A 17,490-nucleotide genomic window follows, 5' to 3' on the forward strand; every position below is an offset into this window, starting at 1 on the left:
TGAGCGCCATGAGATTACCTAATTGCAACTAACTAGTGGCTCTGCTATGAGCCTGCGTCTTACGTCCACTGTCATGCGTCGGAACCCGAGGACAACGTTGGGCGACATGCGGTGAATTTGGACAAGCGGTAAGACTCAAGGCATCGCTGCATATCTGTCCATAAAGCATGACGCTGCCGAGTGTTACAGTAAGAACGGCTTCGTAACTTGGACGTCCCGTTCCAGCGCTGCAACTGGCCACGCGGCAAGGTGATGGGAGGCTCGTCAGTGCTGAACTACATGCTGTACGTGAGGGGGAACCGCAAGGACTACGAACAGTGGTACAACAACGGCAACTACGGCTGGGACTTCGAGACCGTCCTGCACTACTTCAAGAAGTCGGAGGACAATAGGAACCCATACCTCGCCAGAAATAGTAAGCCCTAAATGACTTTCTACGGGTACAATACGTCATACACCGGTCCGTACCGCCGCAGGCGCCTTAGGGTTCTAAGTGACAAACAGCAGACACGGAAGAGGAATTAAAGCGAGAGAGTATTGCATGAGTGCTCAGTTTCACTGGAACAAGCCTTGCCATTGTCAACAAAGATGAATGATGCCAGTGGGAATCGGAGAGTGAGAGTCAATAACCGCGGACAATAACAGGAAACTGCCCCAATAATTTATCTTCTAATCGGGCTATTTCGCGACGCACAAACCGCTAGGAAGCGCCCAATCGTGTGCGACGCGCATCGTCCCACGGCGTTCCAGCTTGATGCGTTCTGAACGCAGCCTTAAATATTGTTTGCTGCTCTTGTGGGGAAAACACGTGTGTCTCCTAGGCTCAGCGTGCTACCACCATGAGAGCGACTATCTGGCCGCGTTTCCCCCTGCGGTTTTGCAGCGAATTTGTCAGCCTGCTTCTCAGCTACAACTTCTCCCGTGCCTTTAGGCAGCGTAGCTTTCCTTTACTTGGTCCAGCCACTCGTTGCTGGTGTCTGAATGGATCAGTATGTGTTTGCCCTTTTTTAAATCAGAGCTCATTTCTAACCTCCCAGTCTTAGACGAGGCGATGGCGTTTGCCAACACAGATCAAGCACCCGCTCATGAATGGCTTGCTTGGCAGTTGAAACCGCGTTTGTTCCCATAAAGTTTTCAAAGAGTCGATGTGTCTCCTGTCCATCAGCGAAGTCCGGCTTCCCTGTTTAAAGAGTGCCTAAGTCTCTGTTCATTGCTGGGTGTACTCCCTGGCGTCCGATGCCGTATGCCTCCCCTGCGCCTCACTCTGCCGTCCCACTACGCGCAGAGCGCTTCCACTCCACGGGCGGCTACCTGACCGTGCAGGAAGCACCCTGGCGAACGCCGCTCGCCACCGCCTTCGTCTCGGCCGGCATCGAGATGGGATACGAGAACGTGGACTTCAACGCCCAGCAGCAGACCGGTGGGTGCTCCGTTCGCCGCCCTCACGAGACGCGGTGCTGCCTCCGCAGCCTCGGGGCGGCGCTGGAGGTGCGGCAACAACTCAGAAGACCCCGAAAGAGGTCACGCCGATCGCACTGTTCACGGCACACCGCTCGTAGCGACCGCTGGCGGCCGTCCGTTCCCATGCTTTCTATGGCTCGCAACTTCGTGACATTGCAGTTCCGGGCGACGGGCTTTGCGTCCTTTCAAAAGTGCCGTTTTTCTGCTGTTCATGTCCGCGGGCTGTCGCTCGCTGCTCGGAGTGTCCCCCTCCCCTAACCCCCCCCCCCCCCCGCCATGCCCAAGTTCGCCATGGGAGCGCCCCTCCCACACCCCGTGGGAGCAACGCTCGATCGCACACCGTGGGAGTGATACCCGGTAGCGCGCCGTGGGAGCATTCCCCCACTTAGACCCCGTCCGCGTCGACCCACTGTGCCGGTCTCAATTCGCCGCAAACACCAGACACCATCCCGAAATAGGTCGGCTCCATGGGGCGGCAATTCGCCAGCCGCCGCACCGGAACGGACCACCAAAAACATCTCGGCTGTTTTGCCTGTTTTTGCTGGCGGGGGCCGCGGGCCGCCCGGCGCCGGCCGGGAACGCTGCGGTCGGGGTGCGCGGGCGGCACGCGCGTCCGGCGGCGCCTGGCGCCGCAGACAGCGGCCAGTTTCTCCCCGCGCCAGCTGGTGCCGTCTGGAGCACTGGGCCGCCGTTTCACTTTCCTTGAGCGGACGATGCGTGTGCGCGCGGCGGCGGGGCGCCACAAAAAGCGCGCGCCTCCATTATCGCGCGTTTCACTATCGATGCGCCACCGCCGCGGCTGCGGAGCCCGCCTTTCAGCACGGCCGGATGTGCGGCACTCGGTATTGTTCGGCCATGAGTGGTCTGCTGCAACGCGTGCTTTCTCGCAGCCGCTTCACGGCCTTTTAGAGGCGCTTGTTACTCGTTAACAACCAAAGCCGTACGTTAACAACCAAAGTTAACGACGACGAGCGGTGTCTCTTTGACGCGAAAGAAGAGATACCTAGCTGATGTGCGAATTTTCGGGTTCGCTGAGCACATCACGTAGGTCGAGTAGGCACTTAAAGCTGAAGCAAATGTGAAACGTGCTGCTTTGCAGACGGGACGTTTCCAAATAGCCAGCATGATACCAACACATGGACTTGGCTGACTTGGGATGTCAGGTGGTAGAATCAATACAGTTCACTGTGTCGCTGTGTGAAGTCTATACAATTCACTGTGCCGCTCGTCTGCTCTTTCTTTTCGCTCGCCTGCTCTTTCTTTTTTTCAGAAAGAGCAGAGCTACACTTATGTTTCAGACAAGATCTGTCAGACCGAACAGCAGAAAACCGATGCAATTCCGAGGTTTATCCGAACTGTGTCTCCGCAATCAGCGTTCCGTGACTAGCTCCCCGGTACAGTAGTTCAGAACCTTGCCGCACGCATCACGACGAATTTATGGGGTCACTTCCGGCTAAAGAGTGCGCATTCCTCGGCCGCCTGGGTCGTGACTCAGGGTATGCGCCGGTTTAGGCCCCGTCAGCTGCAGACTGGGCAAAAGCAGCTGGCTGCCAGCTGTCCAGCAACCAACGTGAATCGAGCCTTACCCAACGTGCGGTATCAGCTGGGGTTCGGTGCTAGTTGGCTGGACGTGGTAGTTGTCTTTCCCGCCGTGCAATTCTACTTTTCACTGAAAGTGCATTACCAGGGCGGATGGAAACCTGCCATCAGAGCATCCGGCGGCATAGCAGAGCTACCGGAGGGTTTCTCCTATGGATCGCGATGAGTGACACGACGTCTCGAAAAGTCTGAAAAGCCCGGTGGCGTTCAATGCGCGTTGGAACGCCTTGGTAACGCATGCCTCGGCATTCGGCCGAAGCCAGTGGAAGATGGCTTTATAACGCCTCTGCGGTATTTTTATGGTCTCGTAATGCGCTGGTTCAGACCGTGGAGTGCCGGTCGCTGTGCCGCCACACATTTAAACGAGCTGCGAACCGTGCTCACTTTCTGTGCGTCCGAACTACCGTAGCGGCTTAGACCCTGTGGTTTCGCTTTCGTCGGCTTCTCTCGTCAGCTCAAGTTCAGTGCGTATGCGTTCCGACCCGCCACACGCCCAACGCTGGAACGACGACTGAGAGGACGCAGCTCGACGTTAGTCCAGGCTGAGGGCACCCAGCTCGATCTCAGTCTGCGGAGCTCACGCCGCTACGGCATCTGGCTGAGTTAATGGAAGACGTTGGCTGGGCTGATTTCGCCCCGAATGCAGTGCACCGGAGCGCATCGGAGTCGTGCTGCAGCCCGAACACGACATTTCTGATTCGGTTTGTGAAGAAACTCGATAAGTGAGTTATGCCGTGCTGCAGCGAACATCGCGGGAGACAATGTCGTACCAACATCGGTCTGACGCTGTGCCGTGTTCACTAATATTCATAGCTCCCGCGCGGAGGCTAACAGCATCTCCATGCGTTCACGGTCCAATGGTTTTACGGCCAGCTTAACTGCGTAGGGTAGTGTCTGACGACACTTTTGGACCGAAATGCAATTTACCGCGCATATCCGGACGTACCACTAGGGTAGTCGTTCCATCGACTTGACCAACCGGTCCTCGGGCCGACTAGATCTGAGTAGGGCAGGAGTCGTCCTCCGTAGCTTAAGAGTGGTCCTCTGCAGTCGAAGATCGCTGAAAGGAATGGCAGGTCGGAAGTGATCGCCTTCACGTCAGCTAGGCGCCCGTGAGGTCAGCAGCAGCCGCGCCTGACGAGCAGTGTTTCCCGTGAGGCGGCAGCGGCCCCCGCCTGATCAGCAATGTCCCTTTTGAGGTCAGCAGCGGCCCCCGCCTGACCGGCAGTGTCCCCCGTGAGGTCAGCAGGGGCCCCACCTGACCAGCAGCAGCCCGCACCTGACCAGCAATGTTTCCCGTGAGGTCGGCAGCGGCTCCCGCCTGACCAGTAGTGTCTCCCATGAGGTCAGCAGGGCTCCCACCAGACCAGCGCCGCCCCGCGACCGGTCCGCCAGGCCCCACCAGGTCAAAACGGGCCGGCGGGCCGGCGCCGCCGGCGGCCGGTGGACCGGACGGCCCGGCGTCCGGGCCGGTTCCGGTTGAGCGCGCTAGGCGCCGCTTTCCACGCGCCGGCCGGCGACACTGCCCCTGGCTGACGCAAGTCGCCGAGCTTGCGTCAGCCGACGCCCGTCATATCGCCCTAATTGGCCCCGCCGTGGGAGTGACCGACTGGTCAGCTGCCAGCGACGCCTTCTTCACTTGGTCTTGGCCAGTGTCCGCGTTCCGCTGGCACTTTGAGTCGTGTCGGCGGTCGCGGGAGAGGAATAATGGTCGTGTTAATGAGCTCTGGGAGGATAATGAGCAGGGCAGAGTCCCTGACATGCGCCTCGGGGGAATAGTTGTGGTGGCGTTGAATGGGACTGTGTGGACAATAGTTTCTGTCAGATCGGTTCGATTCGGTGCCATGATCTTCAAATGTTTCCGACACAGTGGCATCTGCGAACCACGTGCCTTGTACACTTCGGTCTGTCAGCACATCGAATGGAGGATAAAATGGGCATGGAAAGGGGCACAGAGGACTGTGGGGGGAGAAGAAAGTGGTTACCCACAGCCCTTGAAAAGTCATTGGAGCAGTCAAGACTCTCCTGTACCACGCAACCTTAACCAAATACGCCGGGTGTTTCAAGACACAAATATCAAGACGCCGTCACGATGCGTTCATTAACGGCGTTTCCTCCGCAGGCTTCATGATCCCGCAAGGCACAATACGAAGAGGCTCCAGATGTAGCACGTCTAAGGCATTTATCCGACCGGTGCGACTCCGGAAAAACCTCCACACGGCAATGCATTGTCACGTGACAAAGGTGAGATTCCATTGACGGAGGCACGTGGAAAGAGTCGCTGAGAATTGGGGTCACCTTCACCCGTGCTTTACTACTGAGCATTGTGCGTGCCCGGAATGTTCTGAATGCTCGGCAGCTCATCACCAGGCTACTGGTGTCATTTTTTTTTTGCTGAACGACTTTCCTCCATTTGTCGACCACGCACTCAATGCATACCGAAAGTGACAGCCTCAATTCTATCATAACGTAATGCATCTGTGAACTGTAAATCATGCAGGCACGCCTGTCTGCCCAGTGAACGTTAGGGCTAGGGACATCCACTCGTCCGCCCCATAACCTCGATGACTCGCAACACCGGCCGTGGAAGAATGCGGCGCAAATGGCCGAGAAGTTGACGAGGTCCTAAAACCACACGCATGCGATGGTTCCCAGTTTCAGCGCGTCTTTCCCCCCGTCCCCACCCTGCAACAAATATGGAAGCTAACGTGCTCCGCTCCTGGCACGGCACTGCCTGGTGAGAAATGCGCGCTGCAACATCATCCGCAGCCTACTTCCATGCAAGCCATGGCAGCGTCTGAAGCGGATCCAGCGGTGCTCGTTACCTCGCTGATGAGCACGCCTCTGTCCCACGTTCTGCTTGTCTCACGCCTCTGTTCCACACCACAGACATTCCTGTATCATGTCGTGCGACTGAGCGCTACGAGACGACACTCCGCGGGAAACCCACGGAACGCCTCCAAAGTCCAGCCGCGCAACCTGCTTCCGGAAGCTCGCAACCCCCCCCCCCCACGCGCCATCGCAATGCCAGCGCGTCGCGCCAAGCCGTGCTGGCGCGCCCGCTTTCCCTCCTTCCTGCAGCTGCCGCGTGCCGCCAGGTCCTGATCGACCCGGACACGAAACGGGCCTACGGCGTGGAGATGGTGCGCCACAAGAAGCGCTACATCCTGTACGCGCGCAAGGAGGTGATCCTGTCGGCAGGCTCACTCAACTCGGCCCAGCTGCTCATGCTCTCGGGCGTCGGACCCGCCTCGCACCTCTACGAACACGGGGTGAGCGGGCCGACCACGACGGCCAGGGGTCAGAGCGGTGCAGCTCTGGGGGCTGGAGCGGGGCGGCCGTTATCGGCACGACGAGAGTGGCTTAACACCCCGCCGAGAGCGAGGTGAGAGATATGCGTTCTGGGGCATGGGTGAGTGATGATGCACTCCGGTACGGCAAACGTGACAGGCGCTGCACGGTGCAGAGGCGGTCGGGCGGGCCCCGTAACGGTCCATCCTTGTGCAGACTCCACCGGTACTAACGCCCAGGCGAGTGAGCCACTTCGTCAGAGGCCAGGAGCACTTACAGAGGAGTAGCTTCGTCGTCCAAGCCATCTGAAGCTAATATGCAAAACATGGATCCAGCGGATTTATTTTCATGGTTACAAAATTTAGTGCGTTCATTTAGCTGGAAGCTAAGTCACCGCCCTTTGCACAAGTGGTACACTGGGACCTAATTGGATACCAAATTTCAACGGTCAAAAATCGGATGCGCAGGAATAAGGCTATGGTTTGTCGTCAGGGCTATCAAAATAGCCGTAACTTTTTGTTTCAGAGGCATGTTTGCTTCATCGTCATACACTTATTCGTTATTTCACCTTTGTGACGCTTTATTCATAAACAGCGTGTAATATAAATATTAAACACCAGCGTTAAAGGGCTTGTACCTTGACCTATGTGTATTGCCACATGACCACCTGTGCATGTTGGGAGGCTATTTGAATGCTTAAATACTTGCGACTCTTTAAAAAATGAAGCTGCGTCTAAAATATTTAACTTGTAGCATCGTTGCCAATGATCAATGCAAATGAAAGAGCTGGGACGGCAGGGCTGTTTTCACTTTCGATCGGCAACGCAAAATCAGATATTCATAGAAAAGTGCTCATTCTTGACATCGCGACACATGTTTGCAGATACCAGTGATTCAAGATCTCCCAGTCGGATACAATCTACAAGACCACATAGGAACAGGAGGAATAGTTTTCGTGCTAAACAAGCCCATATCTCTTGTTCAAAGTCGCTACGAAAACATTCCGAGCATCCTCAAATATGCAATGTTCGGCTCAGGTAAGACAAGCCTCGCGAAGCAGCAAACATCAGACTTACTAGCTTGCCCTGATTTCAAATGCATTTCTCTTTCCATATTGCAAGCCTCAAGTTGCCATCCATTTCCCTGTCATCAACGCCGCACCCTCACATTACCCGCCGTTCACCTGTCGGCCGCGGCGGCGGCAGGTCCTCTAACGGTGCTGGGCGGCGTGGAGGGCCTCGGCTTCGTGAAGACCAAGTACGTGAACCAGACGGAGGACTGGCCGGACGTGGAGTTCCACTACGTCAGCGGCACGCCCGCCTCCGATGGCGGCCGGCAGATTCGGAAAATCCAGGGTCTCTCGGACGAGGTGAGGCCGCTAGCGTCTCTGTCTGCCGGCTTCGATTGATTCGTCAATAATGCTCGCTCGATGACTGGGGGAACACTATTAAGGATAGCGCTCCAAAGCGCAGTTTTTCATGTGTTGCCGCCTCTCTGTGATTGCCTTCAGTATTGCCTGTTGTCTATATCTCCTTTGTTGTATGCATTAGGCGTCATAACAAGGTTACGTCACCAGGGGCAGATCCAGAGTGTCGTCAAAAGAGAGGCCACGCTTTCTGTTTGTCCCCTGGAACTTCATGTTCGCTCTTCCCACAGAAAGTCCCCAGATTTCGGTCACTCGGTTTCCAACTTATTTCTTTATCGGCAAACTATCTTCCTCTGCGCATCGTGCGCATACGCATCTACATAGTAGGAAGATGCGTATGTACATGACGGATGTTATTTTGTTCAGAGACTGGTGGATCGTCAACCATTCTAAGTTAGTTATTTTGGAGCCTATCTGCAAAATGAGTAAAGTTGGCTTCTAAATGCCATGGAAGTCAGGCACAACACGACTCGAATGACTAGTCATCGTTAACTTGAGTATAACCAAACCTGACGAAAGTTGCATTTTGTAGACAGCTGACCTTACAGTGAATGGCTGAAAGTGAATACAGTAACTCGTACACGAAGTCTAAATCGTGATCACTGCAGTGGCAACACATGCCACGGGACGAAATGAAGAGCATTCGTAGACCTTCGACGCTATATACTTTCTGGTAATAAAACAAAGCACCAGCTCGCTGTGTGTGTGTCAAATTTGTTGCGTCATTGCACGGACATAAGCAACCATTGTGCTGCATGGTTTGAGCATCTTTAATTAGCGCGAAAATTACTAAAATTTGAAAGGAGTCATGTGACTACAGCAATGCATGCGTAGGCAATATGGGTTTCACAGCTCACTGTTGTCATTCGACAACCGAGGGCCATTAGATGCACTGCGCCACCAGCACGTACAGCTATGTTACATCCGGAGGTAAACATTCATCGGAATGCAAGACTGCTGCTCCCTGTGGAAACCCCACCAAGAAAAAAATTGTCATTTGGATATCCGGTATTTTTGCATAAATATTGGTTTGCTCACGCCAGTACTCAAGTAAATATTTCACAGGCGCGCGCATTCTTGTCGTGAATACGCCGTGTAACTGTTCTCAAAGATAGGCATCACGTACAATGTTTTCTCGTATCTCAAAAAGGTGATTGATTGTCTGGCACGGAATTGGCATAAGTTTGGTTACCTGTTTATATTTCCATCCGCAGGACATTTAAGTGTAAAGCGTAACTTTAAGTTCAATGAACGATGTTTCTTGCAACACCAAAACGGAACTACTTATTTGCACATCGCGTTTTTTGTAACTGCATCGATTTGGCTCCATATATGTGCACCGGCAAATTTACTTTCACATCGGCCCTGCCCTCATCGTTTGCGCTGGTTCGATCACGGCATTTACATCTGCACTTGTTGTTGCCTTACAAGATATCTATATATCAAGATATGTGTAAGATATGCAGATGTCTTAAACATATCTGCTCAATGACGCTGGATCCTACGGTAGGTATTGCTCAATGTAAAGTGCACATTTATTTTTGACTTTTTGCCAAGAGCTATCCGCAGTGCTAAAATAAGAATACCGGCCCAAAGGAGATGACTCCCCCCCCCCTCCCCCACCGGCCTGCGCTGACGTGGGCTCATCTCCAGGATTTTAACAAGGAGATACTCAGACGATGTGGCCAGGGGTGCAGGGAGTCACGACAAGAGGAGGGTACGCCAGATAACAAAGGACCCCCACCGGCGCAAACGCAGCAGATGCGTGATCGAGTGTGCGCTTAGAAACGTGCGTGCATGCGCGGGTCGCATGTTTAGTGCTCTGCCGGTCCAAGCCTGCCATAGTGAGCGCACTCTGTGCCGGCTGCCAGGCCCGGTCATGACCCGCGCGGCGCGCGGCGCGGCCCGGCCGGCCTCTTGCAGGTGTGGCGCGGCTACTTCAAGCCGCTGTCGTATCGCGACGGCTTTTCGATCCTGCTGTGCCTGCTGCGACCGTACAGCCGCGGTCGCCTGCGGCTCCGCTCCGCCCGGCCGTTCGACAAGCCGCACATCGTCACCAATTCCCTGCAGGACCCGCGAGACGTCCGCACGCTGGTGGAAGGTGGCGCTCGCGAGAGCCGGGGGTAGCGGGTGGGGTGGGGAGGAAAGGGTGTGCTCCCAGCCCACCGCATGATTTTCCGTCTGTGCTGCCTCCTCTTCGTAGAGATACTGCATATGTGTAGTTGCGTTGCCGCAGAACTACCGTTTGCGCGTAGAGTTGGCTTAGATAGTCATATTGGAGCTAGAATTGTTATGAATCGTGTCTTTTTAGAGCAGCGTTAACTGCAGATTTAGCGCCGTAGAGCTTCTGTTACACGCAGTCTCGTCTCTGGATCAATATTATCTGCACATGAACGTGTTGCAGATGCATGCACATTAGGGTGTTTCAGAATAACGCGTCTTTGAAAAAGAACGGGCGCTCAGGGTCAGTCAGCTTCTCCTGTTCAAGGCGAGTTCATGTGGTGTCATTTTTTAAAATATGCTTGGGGGTGCACAAAAGGTTAAAGTAGGTAGGTTCAAACCATTTTCACTCTGAGCGAGCTACCATGACGTTATAAAAACATCGACTTGAAAGTTGAAACGGAGCCCTTAGCGTTCTCTTACCAAGCTGATTCGACATTTTTAACCATAGCATTTAGCTACTGATGCGCTGAGCGGAAAGAAATTCAAATAAAAGGGTGGGGGCAGCGATGGTTTAAAATGAAAACATTTGGAACTACTTGGAAATGGGTATAAAACGAATCATTGTGTCGAGAGTGGCTCGATGATGCGTTTGCAATGTGGATATAAATGAGATGAAGTTTATTTGATCCTTCTCTAACACCATCTGACTTCACCTTGAGCTTTTTGTCCACTTTTCGACCTCGACCAAGAGACCAGAACTTCCCAAGCCATGGGCAATAAAACTATGTGTCGAACAGACCTTCGTCTTATACAGTTACTCCACCAAATAATTGTCCTGAACACACATCGTAAGTTCTTACGCATTGGAGCGTGTCCAGTGCACGCTTATTAAATTGCTGATTTTCTGCTGGTCGGCTTCTTCCTCTGCAGACGTCACTGCAGCTGATCCTGTTCACCGTCTACACCACCTGCGAAGATCTCAATCACTGCCACGCGACTGATGCAGAATCATTCACACACTGATGCCTACCCAAAAATCCTATTCACCTTAAGTCAAGTAACAAAATTCCTTAATGTCCTTCTCAAAGTCCGCCCCTGTGGCTCAGCTGGTTGGAGCGCCTGCCTTCCGATCCACCCACCCATGGCGCGCTGGGTTCGAGTCGCTTTAGAGCGCTCGCTATTTGCCCGTAACAGGTATGCCCGCGTCCGGTGACAGCGGTCGCGCTGAAGGTCAGTTGACGCCAGAGGGCAGGACGAACCGTGCCGAGCATTGCGGCACGTTAAGCTTTCACCACCAAATTCTGCCGTCGACATGAAATTACGCGTTGACGTGGTAGGGGTCAGAGCTCACGCAACAAGCACTACTTGGCGTGAGCTCTGATCCCAGAAATTCATCCATTCAAAGGATTCGGATCAAATCTTTAAAAAATAAAAAAAAATGTTAGATGCAAGAACATCGAATCGGCCTGCTAGGAATGCGACGCCAAGGGCTTTGTTTAAAGCGTCTAAGCCGATGTCAATCTCGATTTTTGTAGCGCGTTGCTGGCCCCCACGGAGCGTAATTGGCGTAAATTTGCCACATTAAGATCTTTGCGCACCCCCTAGGTATGCATGCTTTGACTTTAATGGTCCTGCTGAACTCGCCTTGAACCGAAAAACTATAGCAGCCCAGAGCACCAATACTTTTCCCCAAATGTGTTACTCTGTGACACCGTAACCTGCATGTTGGTAAGGCGTTAATAACGCCTGTTATTATCGGTAACAACTCAGAGGAGCGAGAAGTCATGATTTGGTAGAGTTCAAACTACAGCCAGTGGTGACATCACGGGATCAGAGACACCTTCACCGATTCTTTCCATCAGGACAACGATCTTCAACATGTTTCCACATGACCTCCTTTACAGATGCTGCTTTGACGACCTGCCTTGACCTTGCCGCTTTGCCGCTTTGTTTTGAGATTGACAGACCAGCAGCGGCATGTCGGACTGCATGGCCCAGCATGCTCGCGCTCGACCTAGGGGCCATTGCCGTCCACGACAGGCTCCCGAGTGACCTGGACGTTCTCTCAGCGCCCCCCCCCCCCCTCCAGCTTGACGGCGTGACTGACGGCGTGACTCAGGCGTGACGCCGTGACTCGGGCGTGACGGCGTGACTCGGGCAGCTGCCTGCGCCCGACAGTCCCGTGACCCGGCCTTCGGCTGCGCCCGGCCCTGCGCTAACCAGGCTCTGTCTCCCGGCTTCTAGACGTGGCAGATGTTCAAGCCCATTCTATTCCGGGATACGGTGACGATCGTGCCCATGCTGCTGCGGCCCGCCTCCAAGGGCGTGGTGCAGCTGCGCTCCGCCAACCCGTACGACCCGCCGCTCCTCGTACCCAACTACCTCACGGAGGAGATTGACATTAGGACTATGGTGGAAGGTACTGGATGCTGCAGCGTTACCCTCGCTCGCTGTAACCGCGGTAGAAGGGGGCGGCCAGACGCGGGTGTGCGAACACGGCTGGCGGTGAATTTGTAGTATGTAGATGCACGTGTGCAACGCAGGCATGTTTAGGTTTGGGAAATCTTTGAAAGGCGCGCCGTGACCCAACATGGCGCGGTTTATGCTGGTTCATGGCACGCCTGTCGACGGCGGCGGGCGGCGAATATCTTTGATGCGGTGAACTGCTTGGTAATTCCCATCGCAACGGTCACAGCTATTCACATATTCCACAGTGGTAAGCGGGGTGCGTGCGTCTCGTGTTCGTGCGTACAAATTGGTAGCACTCTTTAGTACCGCGCATACATTGTAGCAAAAAGGAGTTTTGTGGAGGCATGACTGGGACTTTCAAATGCATAAAACATATGCATTTACCGCCGCGACCACGTTTCGTGAAAGACACATGCTATGTAACAGCGATGCATGACTGGGTGATCTCAGTGTGACTCAATTTACTCGTGCCTATTCAGATGCCTTTTTTCCCTTGTTACTTTTGCATGTATACATCACAGTGCATCACATCTGCTACTTGCATGAATGTATCAGATGTAATAGTTTTGGACCACTATAACACCAGAGATCGTTTCGTCTGTGCGCTTGTTAACTCTTTTCTGAGCCTCTAGTTGATATCCCACCCGTCGTGTAGTATGGCTGTTAAAGAAAGCATACGTACGGTATCCTAGTCTTGAAAGATGTATGCAATGTGTTAGGTTAATTAACGTAACAGGCTTTTTTATTACGTACAGTAAATCTGTAAGGCGCAGTCCATAACCATTGCGTTCTGTGATTGAGTTGCCGTATTTCCTTATGAACCGGTGTGGCTGGGCATCAATCAAGCTTAACGATATAGTGACGCGTCAATCGCATTAGGTGAACAGCACCGGTCGTCCGTATGCTGACGAACGACTTGTGTCCCAAATCCGTGCGCGCAGCGCCACCTAACATAGGTGACGCTGCCTGCGACGCCCGCCCGCGGCCGGGCGGCAGCGCAGATGTCGCCACTGACCGCCTCCCCCGCGCCAGGCATCAAGATCGCAGTGGCGATCGGTGAGACGCAGGCGTTCAAGCGGCTAGGGGCCAAGTTCTACAAGGTGCCGATGCCGGGCTGCAAGCACACGCAGCTGTGGACTGACGAGTACTGGGAGTGCTTGGCGCGCTACTACACAAGCACCATCTACCACCCGGTGGGCACGGCCAAGATGGGGCCCTACTGGGACCCTGAGGCCGTAGTCGACCCTGAGCTCAGGTCAGTGCCCAGGTGCCAGTCGGTTTCGTTGGTGACAGGGGTTAGCCGCAGGTTGCGATGGGGTGGGCGACACGGTTGGGACATCCCAGCTTGTATTGGTGGCTGGACTGAACGACACAAATCTCGCTCCCCTCGCTCTCGCTCGGAAAGGTGACAGACGGTAACTGTGTACCGCCAGCAGCACAGCCGGTGCCGGTATGAGAAAGACGGTCCACCACTCCGAGCTCACCGGGCGTCCTCCTGATCCGCAGGGTATACGGCATCTCCGGGCTGCGCGTGGTGGACGCGTCCATCATGCCGCAGGTGGTCAACGGCAACACCAACGCCCCGACCATCATGATCGGCGAGAAGGCGGCCGACCTCATCAAGCGCTTCTGGAGCGAGCAACACTAGCAACGCGGCCCCGCTGCGGCGCACGCGCCACTGCGGCGGGACAGGGTGGCACCGCGCGCCCGGAGCGAGCGTCAGAGGGGGAGCTCGGTCTCCGCCGCGCGCGGCTCGGACACAGACCGTTGTTGCCGGTGGAGTGCGTGTCCGGCGGAGGCGGGCCTCGGGGGCTCTGCCTCGGACCACAGACGACGCCGTGGCACGCGTGTCGCAGCGGAGTTGCGGAGATGAGGCGTCTAGCGCGCGCCCTCGCCGGCGCCAGTCAGGGGGTGCTGCGATACGGGTGTAGATGTTAGTGACGCGACTGCGCGGCGCTGCGCCGAGGGCGGCGGCGGTGTCCTCTGATCCCCTACCACGACGCAGTGCGCACCGTTCTGACGTGCGCGACCTCGCAGGTGCGTCTGACTCGCCCATCACATGTGCCATCCCCAGTGCTCAAAGTGAGGCCAGGCGCGCGTGGTCGCCGCCTGCTCCTCCGGCGGGGCTGGATGCGACGGCCACGCTCAAGGGTGGAGTCCGACGAGGGACGTCTGTGTCGCGGGCGGGTGCAAGGTGACGGTGCGGCGACGATGTACAAATCAAAATGGCCTGTCGCGCGGCGGTGGGCGGGCCTGGGGTGACGCCCCGCCCCGGGCCGCTGGGTCAGCCCCGCCCGCCGCCGACCGACCGCGGCCGCTTTTTGAACCGCTTGCAGTAGCGCTGTAGTAATTTATTGGACTTCGGATGCATGCATATTCTATGTATTCTCGAATTACTTGTACGTAGTTTATGTGATAATGTGGTATGAGCATTATCGCTGGCATTGTTCTTTAGTATGGACACTGTCCACTGTTACCTAATTTACAGATTTGCTTGTGAGCTGTGCTTGATAGCCTAGTTCAAGAATGTGTCGGGAATGAACGTATGGCTGAGTATATAAATGAACGCTGCCTGACTGCAAAATCATGTGTTCGCTCAGTGTTACGGTGGTTGATATGGAATGCTTGCACACACTGCCGTTGATAATTTTGGTTAGGTGTGGTTCGGCTTCATACAATTTACCAAACACGACAAAAAGCGGGCAGAGGTTTGCATATTTTTCCCCATCGAGCTGGATGTGATCGCACACATCCATGGTCCAAAACACCCTTCGCCATGCGTGCCTGCTCGTTTCACTGGCCTATCTAGAATTCGTCCAGTCGTACATGCGGCATGCGACCACGAGCGGACACGCGAGATCCTTGTAAGCATTTAGATGCTTGTAAGCATCCCCAGGGACCTCGTCGAGCAGACAAAAACTGGGTCGATCGACGATTTACCTCACAAATAATTGAAGGGCTTATTGATTAATGCTGCAGGCACCTAGGGCTTTTCGTCCGACCTGCGGATGTTTTATAAATTTATCTTGTCAGGTCACTCAGCATTCTGGCGTCCCCCCTAATAGCCCTGACCTGGTCCTCTTCAGAGTGCCCCTGCAATAGCCAGGAGACGGGGCGTGATCCGAGCCTGAAGTAGCTCGGATTCGGCCTTGTTCAGAGTGTCCCTACAATAGCCAGGAGACGGGGCGTGATCCGAGTCTCTAATAGTCCGGATCTGGCCCTATTCAGGATGCTCCTATACTAACCAGACGACGGGACATAAACCGGGCCTGTAGTAATCCGGATCTGGTCCTGCTCAAGATGCTCCTATACCAAACAGGCGATGGGACATAAACCGGGCCTGTAGTAATCCGGATCTGGTCCTGCTCAGGGTACTCCTATAATAGCCAGAAGACGGGATATGATCCGGATCTCAGGTCATTTTGTCCACCTTTGGTCGTCCTAGAGCCTTACACATAAGATCCGTTGATTATTGGTAATCACTGAGCCAGACCCAGCATTTATTTTGAGTCAGAGTCCCGCTATTACAATCGGATCATGTGTGGCGAATCTTAGCTAGTTTGAGCTCCAGACACCTGGGGCTTGCAAACCCTCTTGAATTCCCATACAGAAGGAACACAACATTGGAGATGGGAATTGGTGAGCAGGCCTGGACGACACCCTGACTGCTACTTAAGGCTCAGTTTCTGACCTGATAATAACCACCGCATTCGTGAATTTAAAAGAAAACGGCAACTTTTAGGATGCATATGTGATTACCCACTGACTTGTTTCGTTGAGCGACAAAGCTGACTCTTTTAAAATACTTAAAAAAGACCTTGCTGTGTTCTATGGACGATTAATGTTCGCATTATTCTAGATGCATTTAATATGATTGATATAATTTCAGACCGATCCGATTTCTTGCTGGCAGTATGCCTAACGGAGATCGGGTTTTCATGTGCTGACTACCAGGTACGTATGTTACCATGGGAAACAAACTTCACCTATAAGTCCGATTTTTCGAACAGCAAGGTGGATGAATCGCTAACAACCTAGACGCAAACCGGTTGGGAGAAAACTCGCCCGTCCCCGCGACCAATCACAATTGCGATAAATTAATGACGATAGTATAGGCACGCGCCGAAACTGATGAAGCACTCCGTAGCAGTGAAATGAATGACACGGAAGCATCATTTGAGGCATTCAGATGTTTCTAACCCACGATCTACTTACTAACACAAAGTCAGCGACTGTCCACCTTGAATCTTACCATCTAAATATCCCCTCCGGACTGGTGCGTTGCTACGCATTAGCAGGACGTTAGCAGGGCCTCAAATGCGCTACAAGCACCTTGTTTAGTATATCGGAGGTTCGTTCCTCTCAGATCCCACAATTTCTGGAACACTAGTCCCTACCCGGTAGGACGTAAAGACATGAAGACACCACAGGGCAACAAAGAGCCTGAAGTGCCCATCGAGGTCCCGGCCTACCTGAGGCTCCGCGCCCTCCTCAAACTAATCTTACCACTTGACCTGCCTGTAATATAGCTAGAAATGAGATCCTTGGACCGAAAAAAACCTGTCAAAACGATTTCTAAATGTTTGCTTAAGACAAACTTCATACAACTTTGTTTGGCAGTTCATTGCAATGATTGCTCTTTGAATATTCTACTCCTGCCTTTTGCTAAATGAAGCTGGTTTCCTCTAAGTCTCCTCTTAAAAGTACCTGGAACCTTTAAGATCTGCTCTTATGGAATCTACGTTTTTGAATATCTCGAAAACCCTAGGCTTGTCGGGGATCTCTGAGCTGGCTCCAGCCTCCGAGCCATGGCAGAGGCGTATGACCCACAGTTTTTTTTTGCGCGTTTCGTGGTGAGCAGCAGCCTGGTGGCTGATATGGAAACCTAGCTTTTTAAAAACTTCCCGCCAGGTGAATGCGGTATCGCTGTAAGCTCCGAGCATGCCCATGCATGACTGGAGTTACACATGAGAGAGGGAGAGAGAGAGAGAGAGAGAGAAGAGAGAGAGAGAGAGAGAAGAGAGGAGAGAAGAGAGAGAGAGAGAGAGAGATAGAGAGAGAGAGAGAGAGGAGAGAGAGAG

At 53.9% G+C, this 17,490-nt stretch overlaps 1 protein-coding gene across 1 annotated transcript in view; it reads left to right on the forward strand.

Annotated features, from left to right (window-relative positions):
* LOC119107662 (glucose dehydrogenase [FAD, quinone]) overlaps positions 1 to 15,057 on the forward strand; it is a 34,418-nt gene extending 19,361 nt beyond the window's left edge. Inside the window, exons 3-11 of the mRNA XM_037231179.1 lie at positions 226 to 415; positions 1,286 to 1,420; positions 5,183 to 5,304; positions 6,159 to 6,332; positions 7,235 to 7,388; positions 7,557 to 7,720; positions 12,185 to 12,359; positions 13,442 to 13,664; positions 13,916 to 15,057. Of these exons, the coding sequence (XP_037087074.1) occupies positions 226 to 415; positions 1,286 to 1,420; positions 5,183 to 5,304; positions 6,159 to 6,332; positions 7,235 to 7,388; positions 7,557 to 7,720; positions 12,185 to 12,359; positions 13,442 to 13,664; positions 13,916 to 14,057 (1,479 nt within the window). The 3' untranslated portion in view covers positions 14,058 to 15,057. The remainder of the gene's footprint in view (positions 1 to 225; positions 416 to 1,285; positions 1,421 to 5,182; positions 5,305 to 6,158; positions 6,333 to 7,234; positions 7,389 to 7,556; positions 7,721 to 12,184; positions 12,360 to 13,441; positions 13,665 to 13,915) is intronic.
* Positions 15,058 to 17,490: the final 2,433 nt, after the last annotated feature.

The sequence above is a fragment of the Pollicipes pollicipes genome, unplaced genomic scaffold (genome assembly GCF_011947565.3).
Source record: "Pollicipes pollicipes isolate AB1234 unplaced genomic scaffold, Ppol_2.1 Scaffold_6686;HRSCAF=7923_pilon_pilon_pilon, whole genome shotgun sequence".
NCBI classification, from domain to species: domain Eukaryota; kingdom Metazoa; phylum Arthropoda; class Thecostraca; order Pollicipedomorpha; family Pollicipedidae; genus Pollicipes; species Pollicipes pollicipes.